This window comes from Urocitellus parryii, chromosome 8 (assembly GCF_045843805.1).
Source record: "Urocitellus parryii isolate mUroPar1 chromosome 8, mUroPar1.hap1, whole genome shotgun sequence".
In the NCBI taxonomy this organism is placed as follows: Eukaryota; Metazoa; Chordata; class Mammalia; order Rodentia; family Sciuridae; genus Urocitellus; species Urocitellus parryii.
This window is the reverse complement of record NC_135538.1, coordinates 108,003,052-108,020,595: the sequence shown is the minus strand read 5'-3', so window position 1 is coordinate 108,020,595 and position 17,544 is coordinate 108,003,052. Positions and strand designations below refer to the sequence as shown.

Genomic DNA, 17,544 nt, shown 5'->3' with positions numbered 1-17,544 from the left:
CCTCTTGACCATGTCCTGCAGGATTCGAGGTTCGAGATCTCTAAGAACGGGACCTTGCGCATCAACAGCGTGGAGGTGTACGATGGGACATGGTACCGCTGTGTGAGCAGCACTCCAGCCGGCAGCATTGAGGCCCAGGCTCGTGTCCAAGTGCTGGGTGAGCCAGCGTGTATGATGTGCGGGGAGAGTGCCTGGCCGTCTGGGCAGGAAAGTGATGGGGAAGGAGTAGCGGGTCTGCCCCTAGCCTTTAGCTGCCTCAGTTTCTCCTCTTTCTCTCCACCTGCCTGCCTTCTGTTTAAACAGAAAAGCTCAAGTTCACGCCGCCACCCCAGCCACAGCAGTGCATGGAGTTTGATAAGGAGGCTACTGTGCCCTGCTCAGCCACCGGCCGAGAGAAGCCCACAATTAAGTGGGTACGGGCAGGTGGGTATCTTGTACACGGGAGGCAGGGCAGTCCACTAATAGGTGTGCATGTCTGAGAGCCCACTGAGTGCCCAGCACCACACCAGGAAATGTGATAGATAGAGATGTAGGGCTGATGTATAATCCAGTTACGAAGGAAAAGCCAGATCCAGAAAGGGTCAAATTGCAGCGTTAGACAAAACGGAAGACGTCTCAAGGCAGCAAGTGGTTGGGTCAATCAAGACAGTGCTGTGAAGTCCTATTTTTTTCTTTCTGACATAAGTAATGTGACCTCCTTTAGAAAATTTTGAGAGGGGGGTGGGGATGGTAATCCCATTATCCATTTTCTTGAGTGTATGTCCTTTTTCTGTGCCTCTTTGTTTTTACATAGCAATTTATTATATATATAGTTTTCACTTATTCAGCTTGATGAGTAAGATGTGGCTTATTTTAGAAACAAGGTACAGATAATAACTATATATTATGTTTCAAAAAAAACAAATTTTTTTAGTTGTTGATGGATCTTTATTTTATTCATTTATTTATACGTTGTGCTAAGAATCAAATCCAGTGCCTCACATACGCTAGGCAAGTGCTCAACCACTGAGCCACAACACCAGCCCCTAAAAATCAAATTTTTGTGTGGTGCTGGGGACCAAACCCAAAACCTCTCATGTGCTAGGTAAGCACTTTACCACTGAGCTATACCCCCAGCCCAACTATATGTCATTTATTATATTTTTAAAATTTTATTTACTTATTTTTGCAGTACTAGCGGATTGAACCCAGGGGTGCTTTAAGACTGAACTATGTTCCCTGCCCTTTTTAAAAATTTTATTTCGAGTTTTACTTCGTTGCCCAGGCTCGCTTCAAATTTGTGATTCTCCTCTTGCTAGGATTTCAGACATATGCTTCTATGCCTGAGTATATATCATTTTATATGTTTTCTCTTTTCTTTCTTTTCCTTTTTTTTGGGGGGGGGGCAGTGGTGATAGTAGGGATGGAACCCAGGGCTTTGCACATGCTAGACAAGCAATCTACCACTGAGCTACATCTCTGGCTCTTTTTATTTTTATTTTGAGACTAGGTCCTACTAAATAGCCCAGATTAGCCTCAAACTTGTGATCCTCCTACCTCCTTTGGGAAAGAGTTCCAGAAATGGAATAATTATGTATAAAAGGGTTTGAACAGCTGGGTGTGGTGGTGAAAGCCTACTTGGGAGGCTGAGGCAGTACGATCACAAGTTTGAGACCATCTTGGTTAAGTTAACAAGACCCTGTCTCAAAATAAAAAGGGCCAGCAATGCAACTCAGTGGTAGAAGGCCCGTGGGTTCTATCCCCAATACTGCAAAAAAAAAAAAAAAAAAAAAAAGGGCAGGGGATTGATGTGAGTTGCCAAATTGATTTTAAAGGGATTGGCCAGTTTTGTTTTCTTTGCTACTGGAGATTGAACCCAGGTGTGCTTACAACCCAGCCACATCCACAGCCCTTTTTATTTCTATTTTGAGACAGGGTTTTGCTAAGTTCCCTAAGACCTCACTAAGTGGCTGAGACTGACCTTAAACTTGCAATCCTCCTGCCTCAGCTTCCCAAATAGCTGTGATCATAGGTGTGTGCCACTGCGCCCAGCTGTTTTGTTCTTTTGGTACAAGTGATTAAACCCAGGGGTACTTAGTCACTGAGCCACATCCACAGCCCTTTTTATTTTTATTTTTTATTTTGAGACAGGGTCTCATTAAATTGCTTAAGGCCTCTCTAAGTTGCCAAGGCTGGTCTTGAACTTGTGATCCTCCTGCTTCAGCCTCTCAAGTTGCTGGGATTATGAGCATGCACCACTGCATCCTGGATCAATTTTTACATTCCCACTAACAGTAGGAGTGGGAGTAGGGTTGTAGGTTCTTCAGGGGATGTGGGACTCAAAATGAATCTGGAGGCTGAGATATTAGCAGATAGCAAGAATGGGTTGGTTCTAGGAGTGAGGAGTGACAGGCAGTGAGATAAAAACAAAGCCAACCTTTGTTCTACTCAGAAGTCCAGTTTGGCAGAAGTGGAATGTTGCATGGGCAGTAGGAGAAGGTGAGACTAGTAATTGGGGGGAAAAAAAATAGTGATGGACTTCCAACATCTGGCACAGAAGTTTGTTTTTTTTTTTTTTGTTTTTTTTTTTTTTGGTGTCAGGGATTAAACTCAGGGGCACTTAAAACTACTAAGCCACATCCTTAGCCTTTTTTTATATTCTATTTAGAGACAGGGTCTCACTACATTGCTTAGGGCCTTGCTAAGTTGCTGAGGTTATCTTTGAACTCTCAATCCTCCTGCCTCAGCCTCTCAAGCTGCTGGGATTAAAGGCATGCGCCACTGCGCCCTGCCACAAGTTTGGACTTTGTCTATGGTAATAAGGAGTGATGGCTTATTTTTGAGTAGAGGTGGGTGACTGAGGGCATTGCCAGCCACCCATTGTAATTCTGGTCCATCCCATAATGTCCCTTCCTCTTCCCTGCAGATGGGAGCAGTCTTCCGGAGTGGGTGACCGACAATGCTGGTACCCTGCACTTTGCCCGGGTGACCAGAGATGACGCTGGAAACTACACTTGCATTGCCTCCAATGGGCCACAGGGCCAGATCCGTGCACATGTTCAGCTCACTGTGGCAGGTGTGACCAGTCAGGGCTGGCAGGCCTTCTGGGGGGTCACAGCCTATCCCCTTATTGGCCCCATTTGCTCACCACTCCTATTCCTTGCTGGTCTCTTCCCATCCAGTTTTCATCACCTTCAAGGTAGAGCCAGAGCGCACGACCGTGTACCAGGGCCACACGGCCCTGCTGCGGTGTGAGGCCCAGGGGGACCCCAAGCCACTCATTCAGTGGAAGGGCAAAGACCGCATCCTAGATCCTACCAAGCTAGGACCCAGGTAGAACATCCTCCCTTCCACACCCACTTTACCTCTTCTCCAGTTCTGGCTCAGAAGCTGGCCAGGTGGGCAGTGCTGTGGTTCTCTCTGGGCAGGATGCACATCTTCCAGAACGGCTCCCTTGTGATCCATGATGTGGCCCCCGAGGACTCAGGCCGCTACACCTGCATTGCAGGCAACAGCTGCAACATCAAACACACGGAGGCCCCCCTCTACGTTGTGGGTATGGTCCAGGGGGGTGTCTTGCACAGGAAGTGGTGCAGCCAGACTTCTTTCTCATCATACATAGAAGGCATCCTTTTTGTGATGGGAGAGGAGACTCAGCTGTGTCCCCTCCACTGTGCCATGGCACATTCTTAGATTCCTTGCTTAGGATTACTGTCATTTATTTAACGTTCTGCAGCCGGGATGTGTATGATGGGTGGGGAGGAGAGTGTCCTCTTCCTAAAATGCTTCTCCCTGGGTCTTTGAGCAGCCACACAGCTACTTGAGTGGGTGGGGAGGGGATTATGTCAGGATGTAGTAGGACAAGGTGGCTTTGGCCTACAGGACCAAAGGATGATGTGTCAGGTAAAAAGGCCCTGGATCAGACTTCTGCTAACCAGCCCTATGCCCTTGGAGGCGGTAGCTCCCATCTGGGGACTTGTTTCTGCATCTGTAAGATAGAAGGGGTTCCTTTTTTATTTTTTTAGTTGTAGGTAGACACAATATCTTTATTTTATTTATTTATTTTCATGTGGTGCTGAAGCTTGAACCCAGTGCCTCACACATCCTGGGCAAGTGCTCTACCACTGAGCTATAGCCCCAGACCATAGATGGGTTTATATGAAAGGTTCACAAACTCTTGTTTTAGCAAAATAATTGTTTTTCTAAATAGCATATTATATGGAAGTTTAAATGAATGAAAATTAAGTAGCCAGACCCTTGGTTGAAGCTGTTGGGGTACACGTAAGAACTGAGGGACCCTTTTTTTAATTTATTTTTCAGTTTTTGGCAGACCCAGCATCTTTATTTTATTTTTACGTGGTCCTGAGGATCGAACCCAGCGCCCTGCGCATGCCAGGCGAGCGTGTTACCGCTTGAGCCACATCCCTAGCCCCTGAGGGATCCTTTATGGACTCCTCTTGCCCTCAGTTCAGCTGATAACCCCTTGGAGCTCTCTCCATATGCCATTGAAAGCCCCTAGACTAGCAGACCCCTTCTACACATAGGTTTATTGAGATCCCTGCTCTCTGCTAGGCCATGACTGGGATTCTAAATTGGAAGCTTCTAAATGTTCTTCAGGACTTGCTTACAATATCGAGTCACGGGGCTGGGAATGTGGCTCAGGCGGTAGCGCGCTCGTCTGGCATGCGTGCGGCCCGGGTTCGATCCTCAGCACCACATACCAACAAAGATGTTGTGTCCGCCGAGAACTAAAAAATAAATATATTAAAAATTAAAAAAAATATTAAAAAAAAAATATCGAGTCACTTAGGAAGCTTGTTAATAGTGTGGGTTTGTGGTGGCTCCCTGAGAGGTATTTTTCATATATATCCCTGTCTTGAGCTCTGATGCACAGCCAGTTGGGGAATCACTGGGCTCATCTCCTTCAGAGCTTCAGTGACCTTCATGGGTACAAGGACCTGGCTGGCCCTCATTAAAGCCAGTAAAGATAGGGAACTCCCCCTGTCTCTCTGCCTTGATTAGGCCAAGAAATATCTAGAAGTTGTCATATGTGAGGTGGGATGGTTTAGTAGAGAAATAGGGCTTGGTTTGCTGCAGTAGCCCCTGTCCAAACTCATCTATGTGTCTCTAGATAAGCCCGTGCTGGAAGATTCCGAGGGCCCAGGCAGCCCTCCTCCTTACAAGATGATCCAGACCATTGGGCTGTCAGTGGGCGCTGCTGTGGCCTATATCATCGCGGTGCTGGGCCTCATGTTCTATTGCAAGAAGCGCTGCAAAGCCAAGCGCCTCCAGAAGCAGCCTGAGGGTGAGGAGCCGGAGATGGAGTGCCTGAATGGTGAGGACCCCTGGAGGTGGACCCCTTCCTAGCCACGGAGGAGTGAGCCCGGGCACTGAAGGTCTGTGTTGGAACTGGGACTGTCTCCCCCCAGCTGGAAGCCTGGTGTTGGCCTGTTCCCAGGGCCTTAGCTACTGAACAACCTCACTCAATTCTTCCTCATTGGAACCTCTTGACCACTGCCTGTTTCCCAGGCATCTCCCAGCACAAAATGACACATACAATATAGTATATGCATCATGTTTCTGTAGCACATCTCTCCCTCATGTCTAACAGTCCCCCAAGGGCAATCTCTTTGTGTCCATCTTCCTAACCTCTTCCCCTCACAGGGCACTCCCTACGGTCATTCGTGGGTCTCCTGTCAGCTTAGGTGTTCAGAGCAGGGCTTGGGTTTCCCCCATTGTGATTTCCCCCTTGTGGCTGTTAGGACCATGCCCATAGGAGGCCCCATGAACAGAAAAGGCCTGATTGAAATTTGATGTTCAGGGACTGGTGGTTCAGACTTCTGCGGTGTGTTCATTTCAGAGGTCATAATCAGCTATAATAAGTGGTCATATACTAAGAGAAACCCATCCCTGCTTCTCCTCTCAGCCTCATCAATTTTTCAGTGGCATTGACCCTATCACATGGAACAAGGTGATTGGCCCCACATGGCAAGCAAGGGAGACAGGGAAAGATCTGAGGTCCCCATGGTAGCTGGAGTGTCAGGTCTCATTCTGACATGCCCCCATGTCCCATGTTTCCAGGTGGGCCTTTGCAGAATGGGCAAACCTCAGCAGAGATCCAGGAGGAAGTGGCTTTGACTAGCTTGGGCTCTGGCTCTGCAGCCACCAACAAGCGTCACAGCACAAGTGATAAGATGCACTTCCCACGGGCCAGCCTGCAGCCCATTACCACGCTGGGTATGTTGCCTTAGTTACAGATGATCCTGCTTCATTACATGTCACCAGGCCTGTTCTGAGCCTTGATGATAGCCAGATGGTGACCCTGATGTCTGTGAACCCTAGCATGTAAGAGATGGGAGAGCATAGGTGGAGATATTATCTAGGGTGTCCCCTGTGTGCTAGGCTACCTCCATACAGATTGTGTCCCGCCTGTGGTCCTGCCTATGGTATTATTCTCTTGATGTTTTTATTAAATTGACACTTTGGATGTGGTGGCACATGCCTATAATCCCAACTACTTGGAGGCTGAGGCAAGAGGATCACAGGTTTCAAGGCCAACCTAGGCAACTTAGTGAGACCCTGTCTTAAAATAAAAAATAAAAAGGACTGGGGAGTAGCTCAGTGGTAGAGCACCCCTGGGTTCAATTCCCAGTATTAAGAAAACAAAATAAAGTTAGCTTTTTTATATATGAAAAAATGTGAGAATTATGGGTTTGTACTAGCTGGCTCTTTTTGTAACATACTTTAAAACATTTAACTATTAAACACATGTTTATCATAAACCACCATTTGGAAAATGCTATCTGTCCAACCATTTTATTTTACTCTTGGAGTCATTGAATCCCAGGGGGAGGGATGAACAGCACCAGGGCTAGTGCCCACCAGGGTAGGTGGGGTGGAGCAAAGACTCCCCCACTGTATGTGAGGCCATAGGTCCTCCCCAAGCTAGTGATTTCCTCTGCTTGGGTAAAGGCAGCAGCCTGACCCAGATCTGTACCCACAGGAAAAAGCGAGTTTGGGGAGGTGTTCCTGGCGAAGGCACAGGGCTTGGAAGAGGGTGTGGCAGAGACCCTAGTACTTGTGAAGAGTCTGCAGAGCAAGGACGAGCAGCAGCAACTGGACTTCCGGAGGGAGTTTGAGATGTTCGGGAAACTGAATCATGCCAATGTGGTGCGGCTCTTGGGGCTGTGCCGGGAGGCTGAGCCCCACTACATGGTGCTGGAATATGTGGACCTGGTATGCTAGCAGAGACGGGGGCAGGGACACCTTGGAGGTCTTATCTTATGTGATCTCAGCTGAGACCTCTGCCCGCCTACTGTTGCCACCTTGAGATGCTCTGCTCCCTACCCTCCCAGTTCTCCGACACCTGCCCTTCCTTCACCAGCACCCCATCTTTCCTGTCGGTGTCTGCTTGATCCTAAGTTGTTCTAGGGCATCTTCTGGGTCAACTTCCCTGATTCTGACCTTTTTTTTTTTTTTTTTTTTAATTTTGTTTTGTTTTGTTTTTAGTTGTACATGGGCATAATACCTTTGTTTTATTTATTTATTTTTATATGGTGCTGAGGATTGAACCCATTGCCTCACGTGTGTTAGGCAAGCACTGTACCACTGAGCTGCAAGCCCAGCCCCTGATTCTGATCTTTGTTATAGTTTTCCCCCCAGGACTTGTCACCCCTTGAGAATAAACTTGTTAGACCAGGCTGACTAGCTGGCTGGCCTTTCTTCCTTCTTCCCTTCCTTCCCTCACCCCTTCCCTCCTTTTCTTTCTCCTTCCTTTCCTTCTTTCCCACTGCCTCCCCAGTTCCTCTTCTGGCATGTGTTAGCCTTGCATCAGTCTTCTCCTTTCCACCCAGCCCCTTCCCAGAGCTGCCCTTTCCTCTTCATTCCCCAGTTGCTCTAGTCCCTGATTCCCTTGTTAAGTCTCCCAGCTCTGGAGTGGGCGGGGGAGGGAGTATTCTCAGTGTGTCCATTAACAAGTACTTACAGGTGCTTTGTGTATGTTTTAGCTGCTGGTATTCTCCATGTTCATTTTTGTCTAGTAGATTTTTTTTTGTCTGCAGGACAGGGGTTTCTTCTCAGGGATCTGTGAGGACAGGGTAGGGGCCTGTGTTTTCATCTTGGCTTCCTAAGGGCAGAAGCTTTGTCAGGGTAGGAAGGACAGTTCTCCTCCTTTTCTGACAAAGCTCCTAGAAGGCATTTCGTATGTGACTTTTAATTCCCATATTTCTGGTGAGCTTTCCCCACAGGAGAGGGGGCAGGTTGGGAGGGCCTTCGGGGTCAGGGCCTTCTCACCACCTCCCTAGGCAGAATCTGTGTAGGCGCCTGCTTAGTTTACTGCTTTAGTAAGTAAACTAAGGCAGGGCTAACACTCATGCCATAGCTGGACTCTGCCCTCACAGATGCTTGGCTCTTCCTTTAGGGAGACCTCAAACAGTTCCTGAGGATTTCCAAGAGCAAGGATGAGAAGTTGAAGTCACAGCCCCTCAGCACCAAGCAGAAGGTGAGGAGGTGGGGAGAAAGGTCCCAAGAGTGGGCCGAGAGCAAGGGCAGTCATAGTAACAGAGCTGCTGTTTTATTCAGTGCTCCCTAAGGGTCAGGCTCTATAGTAAGAACTTCATATGTGTTATCTTACTCATCACTGTTGTCCCCCGAAATATATGTTATTATCCCCATTTTGTGGAGGAAGAATCTGAAACTTAGAAAGGTTAAGGGACTTGCCCCACTTATGGAGCCTGAAAATAGCCTTGTATTCTCATAGTGACATCACATAGAAAGCAGCTCTGGCCCTTGCCTTTGGGGCAGGAGCTTTCCTTGGAACCAGACACCTATTTGCCTATGGTGAGCTGAGTAGGGAGGCTGCATGTAGTCCAAGTCCCAGGGCCTGTTGGCTGGGTGTGGCCCTGAGTGGGTTTCACCAGGCTCCAGGGATAGCTGGCCCTTCTATGAATGGACAGCCTGCCCTCAGGCTCTTAGGATTTAGTGGGGGAGATTAGGTAAATGAGTCTAACATTACAGACCTGGGGACTTGAGGTACCACTCGGAAGTGAGTGGGAGGCATCGATGAGAGATGTTGATGACAATCGAGTCCTTCAGGTGGACAGACAGCTGTGATTAACAAAGAAGGTTTCCTGGTAGAAAAAGCCATTGAGTCCAGTTCTCAAGGACAGGAAGTAGTTGAATGGCAGGAAGGGGATGATGGCTTCAAGAGGGAGGGGATCAAGGTAAGTTTGTGTGTCTGGGTCAGGGAGGTAGGCTGACAGGAAGTCAGCTATCTCTGTCAAGTGACCTGAGGGACACTTTTGAGAGTTATCCCCCCCTTAGCTAAACATCTCCCCCCGCCAGCTTTTTTTTTTTTTTTCCCCTATAGCATTTTGAATTTGATGAGGGAGTTTCAAAAAGTTGAGTTCCATACTTTCTGAGGACACTATTCTGCATCACATAGGAGAAATGCTTTTCAAAAATGAAGATTTCAGTGAGGCATGGTGGCACATGCCTGTAATCCCAGCAATTCAGGAAGTTAAGGCAGGAAGGTGGCAAATTTGAGTCCAGTTTCAGCAACTTAGCAAGACCCTGTTTCAAAAAAATAGCTGAAGCTTAGTGGTAGAGGGCTCCAGGGTTCAATCTCTGGTACCAATAAGAAAAAGAGAAAGAAAAGAAAAGCAGATTTCACTGAGCATGGTGCAATACACCTGAATCCCAGCTACTTGGAAGGCTGAGGTAGGAGGATCGATCACTTGAATGCAGTGATCCTTCTGGGCACAAGTAGGTTGAGACCAGCCTGGCAAAATAGTGAGACATTGTCTTAAAATTTTTCTAGACCATACTTCAGAATGAGGAAATCAGAGGGCTTGTGAGTGGGGCCTGAGGACCTAAATCTTTTTTTTTTTTTTTTAATATTTTTTTAGTTGTAGATGGACACAATGTTTTTATTTTTATGTGGTACCGAGGATCAAACCCAGTGCCTCACATGCGCAAGTCTTGCGCTCTGCCACTGAGCCACAACCCCAACCCCTGAGGACCTAAATCTTTAAAATAATCTCTTCAGGTCATTATTTATTTATTTATTTATTTAGGTGCGGGAGATTGAACCCAGGTCTTGTGCGTGCTAAGCACATGCTGTACCATTGAGCTACAACCCCATTCTCTGTAGCAGATTCTTAAGCTCATAAAGTTCTAGGAGCCTGAATGCTGAAGGCCCTAGTATCAAAAAAGAAAAAAAATTTTTGAGGAACCCTGTTGGAAACCAGTGGCTTTGAAATGTTTTTTGATTGGGATTTCCTATAAGAAATGCATTTTGCTCATGACCCAGCATGTATACCCTTCCACACATGCACCCAAGCATGCACATATATATAACTAAAACTAAAATTGAACTTCCACAACACTACATTTGATGTACTTGATATGTACTATTTTATTCTTTTTTTTTTTTTTTTTTTTGGTGGTGGTATTGGGGATTGAACCCAGAGGCACTTTACCAATAAGCTACATCCCTAGCCCTTTTTATTTATTTATTTTTATTTTGAGATAGGGTCTCACTAAGCTGGTTAGGGCCTTGGTAAGTTGTTGAGGCTGACCTCAAACTTGCAATCTTCCCACCTCAGCCTCCCCTGCTGCTGGGATTACAGGTGTGTGTCACTGGGCCCAGATTTTTTTTCTTGCTTTTTAAACCTACTAAATTGGTTTCAAGACCCATATGGGTCTTTTTTTTTTTTTTTTTAATATGTTTAGTTGTAGGTGGACACAATACTCTATTTATTTTTATGTGGTGCTGAGGATCAAACCCAGTGCCTTACACATGCCAGGCAAGTGCTCCACCACTGAGTATAACCCCAGCCCCCCATGTGGGTCTGGATGAGCTGTTCAAAAACAATGCTTTGGGGGATTCCATAAAAATGAAAATTCTTAGAAATGATATACTAAAACTTTTTAGGTATTTCCTTCTAATAATGTAGTGAGCTGCATTCTCACTTCATATTGCTAAGGTCTACAGGAGTGAATGGAAGGAGGAAAAGTCAAGGTTTTAGAGGAAGGTGGGGCAGTGGGCTGGCTATTCTCTGGCCAACTAGAGTTGGAAGGAAGGTGAGTGGGCTGAGAGGAGCCCCAGGGGAATTTTAAGACAGCTGTGGGCAGCCATAGAAATGGAAGACATGGACCCTGGGAGTTGGCACAATTGTAGGTAATGCTTGTTAGAGTAGTTGATAGGATGATGTCAGAGGACAATAGCAGCCAGAGAAATGACGTATGCTTGCTAAATGGATCACCTACTACGCAACAAGGAGGAGCAGGTTCAGCTTAGCATACCTGGAGGTCTGTGCTTTATCCAGTCAGATGCTTGGGCAGAAACAGAAAGCCCATTGTGGGAAGAGCTTAGTAGTCATAGTGGGTTAGCTGGGACTTGGGCAAACCCTCCAGGTGATAAAGTTGGAAAGGAAAGGGTGGGTCTGGTGTTTACCAAAGAACAGGATATTATAACAGTATTTGACAATTAATCCAATGGCCATCTTATGGCATCTTGCAAGGAAACTCTTACTTGGCTAGGATATAACAGAAGCAAGGAAAGACTTACTTGGCTAGGGAATAACAGAATTCTCTTTTACTATCCTCACTTAGCCAGTATTTCCAGAAACACTGCCTCTCTGGAAAAACAGCATGTTAGTCACCATGCCAGGTCCACTTTTCTGTTTCTCTTGACTTGTAGTAGATTGCTTAGCTAGTGAGCTAGATCTAGTGAGAGCAGGCTGAGGGGAGCTACAGGTCTAAGGTGGGCACAATACCAAAGTGGTTGTCTGCTACTTACAGATAGGAGAGTGCCCTGGGGTTTTAATGCCTGAAGCAGAGTTAACCCTGTTTATGATGACCACTGATCATTATGTACTTTTAGACCACCAGAGGCACTTAGGACATTCTGAGAATGGTCTTCCAGAGAGCATTTGGGGAATTGGCTTCTATTTTCCCCTGGAGACCTAGTGCAGCACCTGCACCCAGGGCTGCTCAGTAATCTCGGCAGATTGTCCATCTGGCCCCTCTTTAACTCTGTGTTGGTTGGAAGCTATCCAGAGATTTTGTGTCTTTACTTTGATAACGAAATATATATAAAAAAAAATTTTCCCCTCATTTTCCCCAGTTCTGATGGTATCATTTGTTTGCCACATCTGTGTTGATAGAGTGCCAGGCAACACATTGGCTGTGTAGCAAGGTCCACTCTGGTAGTGGTTTAGATCAGTGCTGTCTAATAGAGCCCCCTACAATGATGGAATTTTCCATATCTTTCCTGGCCAATATGGTCAGCACTAACCCCACGTGGCTATTGAGGACCTGGAATGTGGTTAGAGTGACTGAGGAGTTCAATTTTAAATCTTAGGAAGTTTCAATTAACTTAAATTTAGATAGCCACATGGTGATGTGCTATTTTCTATTCCGTTGTTTTCATTTATTTTTAATATTGGTTAAGATTCGGTAAATTGGTTTCATAGTATATTAACAAGCTGTGACCCTAGTTAGCAAACCACCAGTGGAGACCCACAGGGATGTCACTGGCCAGTGCACAAGAAGGCTAAGAGCCACTTTGGAAGGACCCCTCTCCCAGCACTTGGGCTGTGCTACTCTACAGGCCTGCCTGTAACCCTGGGGGCCAGTCTGGTGAAGGGAAGCCAAAGGGCCAGTTCAGTAATGTTGGACAGCCAGCCCCTCACCAGTTATGTGACCCAGGAGAGGTAGCTGTGGTGTTGACACTGGGCTGTATGTAAAACCTGGCTGTGGATCCTGGCAAAGCTGAGGATGAGCCCTGCCTCAGAGTGCACGTGAGAAAAGGCAGCTGGCCCAGTATGTACTCAGCAGTGTCCTTCCCCTGGCCTCTTTTATTTATTTGCTTGTTTATTTATTCCAGTGATGCAGATGGAGCCCAACACCTTGAGCTAAGCACATGCTCCATCACTAAGCTACACACCCCCAGCCCTTCCTTTCCACTGAAAGGCTGACCTCTCGCCTGCGTGAAGTAACTTGGTGTAGCGGCCCCTTGTTCCCTCCCATCCCTTTTTTTTCTTTCTTTCTTTCTTTTTTAACCCCAGAAGTGTAGAATCAGATTAACCATAAATAATCCTTGGTTAATTCATAACATAATCTCATTATTGGTCCACAGAGGAGTCTAATTTGCTAATAGGAAATCTACAAACTAGCTTTTTTTTAATATTATTATTTTTTTAGCTGTAGATGAACACAATATCTTTACTTTTATTTATTTATTTATTTTAGTTGTAGATGTTTACAATATCTTTATTTTATTTATATGGTGCTAAGGATAGAACCCAGTGCCTCATGCATGCAAGGCAAGTGCTCTGCCACTAAACTATAGACTACAAACCCAGCCCCATATATTTGTTTATTTTTTTATTCGTACATGATGGGTTTTTTTTTTTTTTTTTGGTGTTACAGAGGAGATGTCTCCTGTTATCTAAAATCAACCCTTCAACCCCCAACCTCTGTGGCCTGCTTTTGTTTATTTAGTCAGTTATTGTTGGTTTTTTAAAATGTGCTTATTGGCTATTAGTATGTTAGGGGTAGGTAAATTTTAATTTTGGTATTTCGTATTTTAAAGAGTATAACAACAAGCTGGTCACAGTGACACATGCCTATAATGCCAGCTAACTAGGAGGCTAAGAAGGAGGATTGCAAGTTCAAGGTCAGTCTGGGCAATTTAGAACCTGTCTCAAAGTAACAGGGGCCGGGGTTGTGGCTCAGTGGTAGAGCCTTGCCTTGCCATACTTGAGGCACTGTATTCAATCCCCAGCACCACATAAAAAAGGTAAATAAACAAATCAAGGTATTAAAAAAAAAGTAATTGTTTAAAAAAAATAACATTTAAATAAAGGGATGGGGATGTAGCTCAGTGATAGAGCACTTCCCTAGTGCTCTGTGAGGTCCTGGGTTCAATCCCCAGCATTGAAAAAAAAAAAAAGGTAATAAGAAAAGTTCAAGAATCTCCTACAAACCTATATCCAGATTCAATTTTTTACATTTTGCCCCATTTCCTTTATAATTCTGTGTGTGTGTGTGTGTGTGTACACACACACACACACAGAGACATATGAGCGTATTATCATTTTTATGCATTTATTTCTGAACCATTTGAGATAAGTTGAAGACAGGCTTTTGAACTTTTGCAATCGGTTGTGTGTAAATTGATGTGTCATGGGTCTTGGTTTGTATTTCCTTGATCACTGGTGACTTTGGTTACTAACGGTGTTCTTCATCCCTTCATGATTGCATTATGTAGTGAGTGACTTCTCCTTTAGGGATCCTTAGAGTGAATCTGTAGGCCTAAGGACACATAGCTGGCCAGTAACTTATTCAATAATTTCCACAGTTCACAGGGATCCCTTATTTTTTCTTTTGGTAGTACTGAGGATCGAACCCAGGGGCACTCAACCACTGAGCTATATACATCTCTAGTCTGTTTTGTTTTGTTTTGTTTTGTTTTTGAGGCAGGGCCTCACTAAATTGCAGAGGCTGGCCTTGAACTTGCAATCCTCCTGCTTCAGCCTCCCAAGTTGCTGGGATTACAGGCATGCACCACCATGCTTGGCTAGTGGTGGGGGAGACTGTAGCATTGGGAAGGAATCCTTGGGGGTTTCTGGGGTGCTAGCATTGTTGATTTGCTTCCCTGCCCCAATCTAAAAAATTTAAGCTAAAAGTTAACTATCTCTTTATTACCTAGACTCCAGTTTACTTCCTTGGAGGCACCCAGTCTTGTGTGTATCTGTATTCTCTCTCTCTCTCTCTCTCTCTCTCTCTCTCTCTCTCTCTCTCTCTCTCTCTCACACACACACACACACACACAGTGTTTTACTTAAATACCTACTTTTAAAGTAAAAGAAGAAGTAACCCCTAAAGATATAAGCTGGTATTACTGTCCAGTTATTTCTCACTCAACAAATGGTTACTCTGTGTTCCAGCCCCATGTACTACTCATTTGGTCTCATACTTGCTGTGTATCAGAATGATGTCAAGCACTTTATTTCATTTAATTCAACCTTCTAGCAACTTAGTGAAGCAGCTACTGTATTATCCTCATTTTATAGAAAAGGAAGCTGAGGTTATTTTGTTGTTGGGCTTCCTAAGCAGCACTCCAGCACAACAAGGGTTGTGTCAAGGGAGGTCACCTTAAGCCCTGGATCTGGACTGTTCTGACAGACCCTTATTTTCTCTCCAGGTGGCCCTGTGCACCCAGGTGGCCCTGGGCATGGAGCACCTGTCCAACAACCGCTTTGTACACAAGGACTTGGCTGCTCGCAACTGCCTGGTCAGTGCCCAGAGACAGGTGAAGGTGTCGGCCCTAGGTCTCAGCAAGGACGTGTACAACAGGTAGAAGGGCCTTGAAGAATGGGGGCTCTGTACTCCTTCCCAGAGGGTGATGGGCAGAGGGCAGATAAAGTTTGGGGGTATGTGGGAAAGAACTTCATGACTACTTAGTTCAAAGTAGGAAGGCCCGGAAGGGAGCAGAGCCTTCCCATCCTCTGTCCAAAGGTACATCAGGCTTCCCAGCAGTGGGTCTCTGATGTTTGTAAGTTTTCTGTAGTGACAAAAAAATGATACACCTTTTTGTTGTTATAACTAGGCAAACTGTTTAATAGTTTTTATGTAGTGTAACTATTCATATGACATCCTCTGTAACTTCCTAAATTCAGTAGTTATTATTTTGAAGACTAAGATTCGAAGCTCAGCCTTATGGGCAGAGATGGCTCTGGAATGCCTACACATGCTAGGTGGCGCCCTCCGGGAACCTCCCGAGTCACCTAGTTCCCAGTCACCCTAGTTCATCTGACTTTTGCTTTGATCACAGTTGGTTTATCACTAATAAAACTGTTTCCATTTAATGAGCTCATTTTTTAAGACATTCTCTTTTTAAAATTTTTTTGTAGTTGTTGATGGACCTTTATTTTATTTATTTTTATGTGGTGCTGAGGATCGAACCCAGTGCCTCACACATGCTAGGCAAGCGCTCTACCACTGAGCTACAGTTCTATCCCTAATGAGTTCTTTTTCACAATTTTTTTTAACCATTACACTATGTATGATTATTAGTTTTATTTTTAATTAACATTTACACAAAATATTATTTTAATGGAATATTTAAACCCTAAAACCCCATGTGGGTGTCTCCAGAATTTACCCAGTGTACCCTGGTGCTCAGGACATATATTCTGGTGCTCAGGACATATATTATCAATTTCTCTGAGTGTCTTGTTAGAGAAATACTGGACCTCAGCCCAAGGAGGAGTCCCAGACATGGCAGGAGGCTGGGACTCAAGGTCCTGGCCCCACCCAACTGTGCTTCTTGTGTTGCTTCTGTCCTGCAGTGAGTACTACCACTTCCGCCAGGCTTGGGTGCCCCTACGCTGGATGTCCCCTGAGGCCATCCTGGAAGGTGACTTCTCCACCAAGTCTGATGTCTGGGCCTTTGGAGTGCTGATGTGGGAAGTGTTCACCCATGGAGAGATGCCCCATGGTGGGCAGGCAGATGACGAAGTTCTGGCAGGTAGGCAGCTATATTCCCAAGGATGATTCCAGATGCCCCCCCCACACACACACACACACACATACCAGAGTTTTCTTAGGGCCCTCCTAGGACTGGTATTTAGCAAGTACACAGATAGGACTACTCCAGTTGTTAAAATACTAAAATACTTTTGTACTGGTTGGCAAATAGCTCTTGTCCCCAACTCCTGCTCCAACTGCAATGTTGTGTGTCCATCAGATAACTTAAGCTCCCACAGGACTTGCAGGATACTTGCTCGAGTCAAGATCCATACATCACTGGCCAGCACTCCTGGAGTCATACTTATGTGACTGCTTGTGAGAACGATAGGCCTCACAAGGTATTGGATAGGTTGTTAAATGTTTTGCCTAACACTCCACCCATCTTCCCTGCAGATTTGCAGGCTGGGAAGTCTAAACTTCCCCAGCCTGAGGGCTGCCCTTCTAAGCTCTACCGGCTGATGCAGCGTTGCTGGGCCCTCAGCCCCAAGGACCGGCCCTCCTTCAGCGAGATTGCCAATTCCCTGGGAGACAGCCCCGCAGACAGCAAGCCGTGAGGAGGGAACCCAATGGGCTGTGCCTCAGGATGGCATGGGCAGGGGAGAGGACACCTCTTGAGGGGAGCCTACAGCATGATGGGCAAGATCCCTGTCCTCCTGGGCCCCAGGGTTCCTGCCCATACACAGCAGGCAGACTTCCCTCTTTTTTCCTGACTCTCAGCCCTTAAGGAGGCTGATTCAGACCCAGTCTGGGTGACTAGGCCTTAGGCTGGGCAGCTTTCTCTGCCACCCCTTCCCTCATGAGGGACAATGTGGGTGCCTCAGGTAACCCCTATTTCTGGCCTGCATCTTCTCCTTTTGACCAAGTCCAGCTCTGCCACTCATCTGCCAACTTTGCCTGGGGAGGGCTAGGCTGGGGGTGAGCTGGGTTTGGGGGGAGTTCCATAATATACTCAAGTTCCGGGCTGGCTAGCTAGCTCTGGGCACACAGGGCCAAGGGGCCTTTTAACCCACGGTTCCCACCTAGGGA

The 17,544-nt window shown here is 46.0% G+C and overlaps 1 protein-coding gene across 1 annotated transcript in view; it reads left to right on the top strand.

The window, feature by feature from the left end:
- The window catches only part of Ptk7 (protein tyrosine kinase 7 (inactive)), a 67,632-nt gene extending 50,560 nt beyond the window's left edge, over positions 1-17,072 (top strand). The window contains exons 9-20 of the mRNA XM_026383431.2: positions 22-157; positions 304-423; positions 2,906-3,055; positions 3,162-3,312; positions 3,408-3,535; positions 5,111-5,314; positions 6,061-6,216; positions 6,983-7,215; positions 8,399-8,479; positions 15,191-15,342; positions 16,338-16,516; positions 16,912-17,072. Of these exons, the coding sequence (XP_026239216.1) occupies positions 22-157; positions 304-423; positions 2,906-3,055; positions 3,162-3,312; positions 3,408-3,535; positions 5,111-5,314; positions 6,061-6,216; positions 6,983-7,215; positions 8,399-8,479; positions 15,191-15,342; positions 16,338-16,516; positions 16,912-17,072 (1,851 nt within the window). The remainder of the gene's footprint in view (positions 1-21; positions 158-303; positions 424-2,905; positions 3,056-3,161; positions 3,313-3,407; positions 3,536-5,110; positions 5,315-6,060; positions 6,217-6,982; positions 7,216-8,398; positions 8,480-15,190; positions 15,343-16,337; positions 16,517-16,911) is intronic.
- The last annotated feature ends 472 nt before the right edge of the window (positions 17,073-17,544 follow it).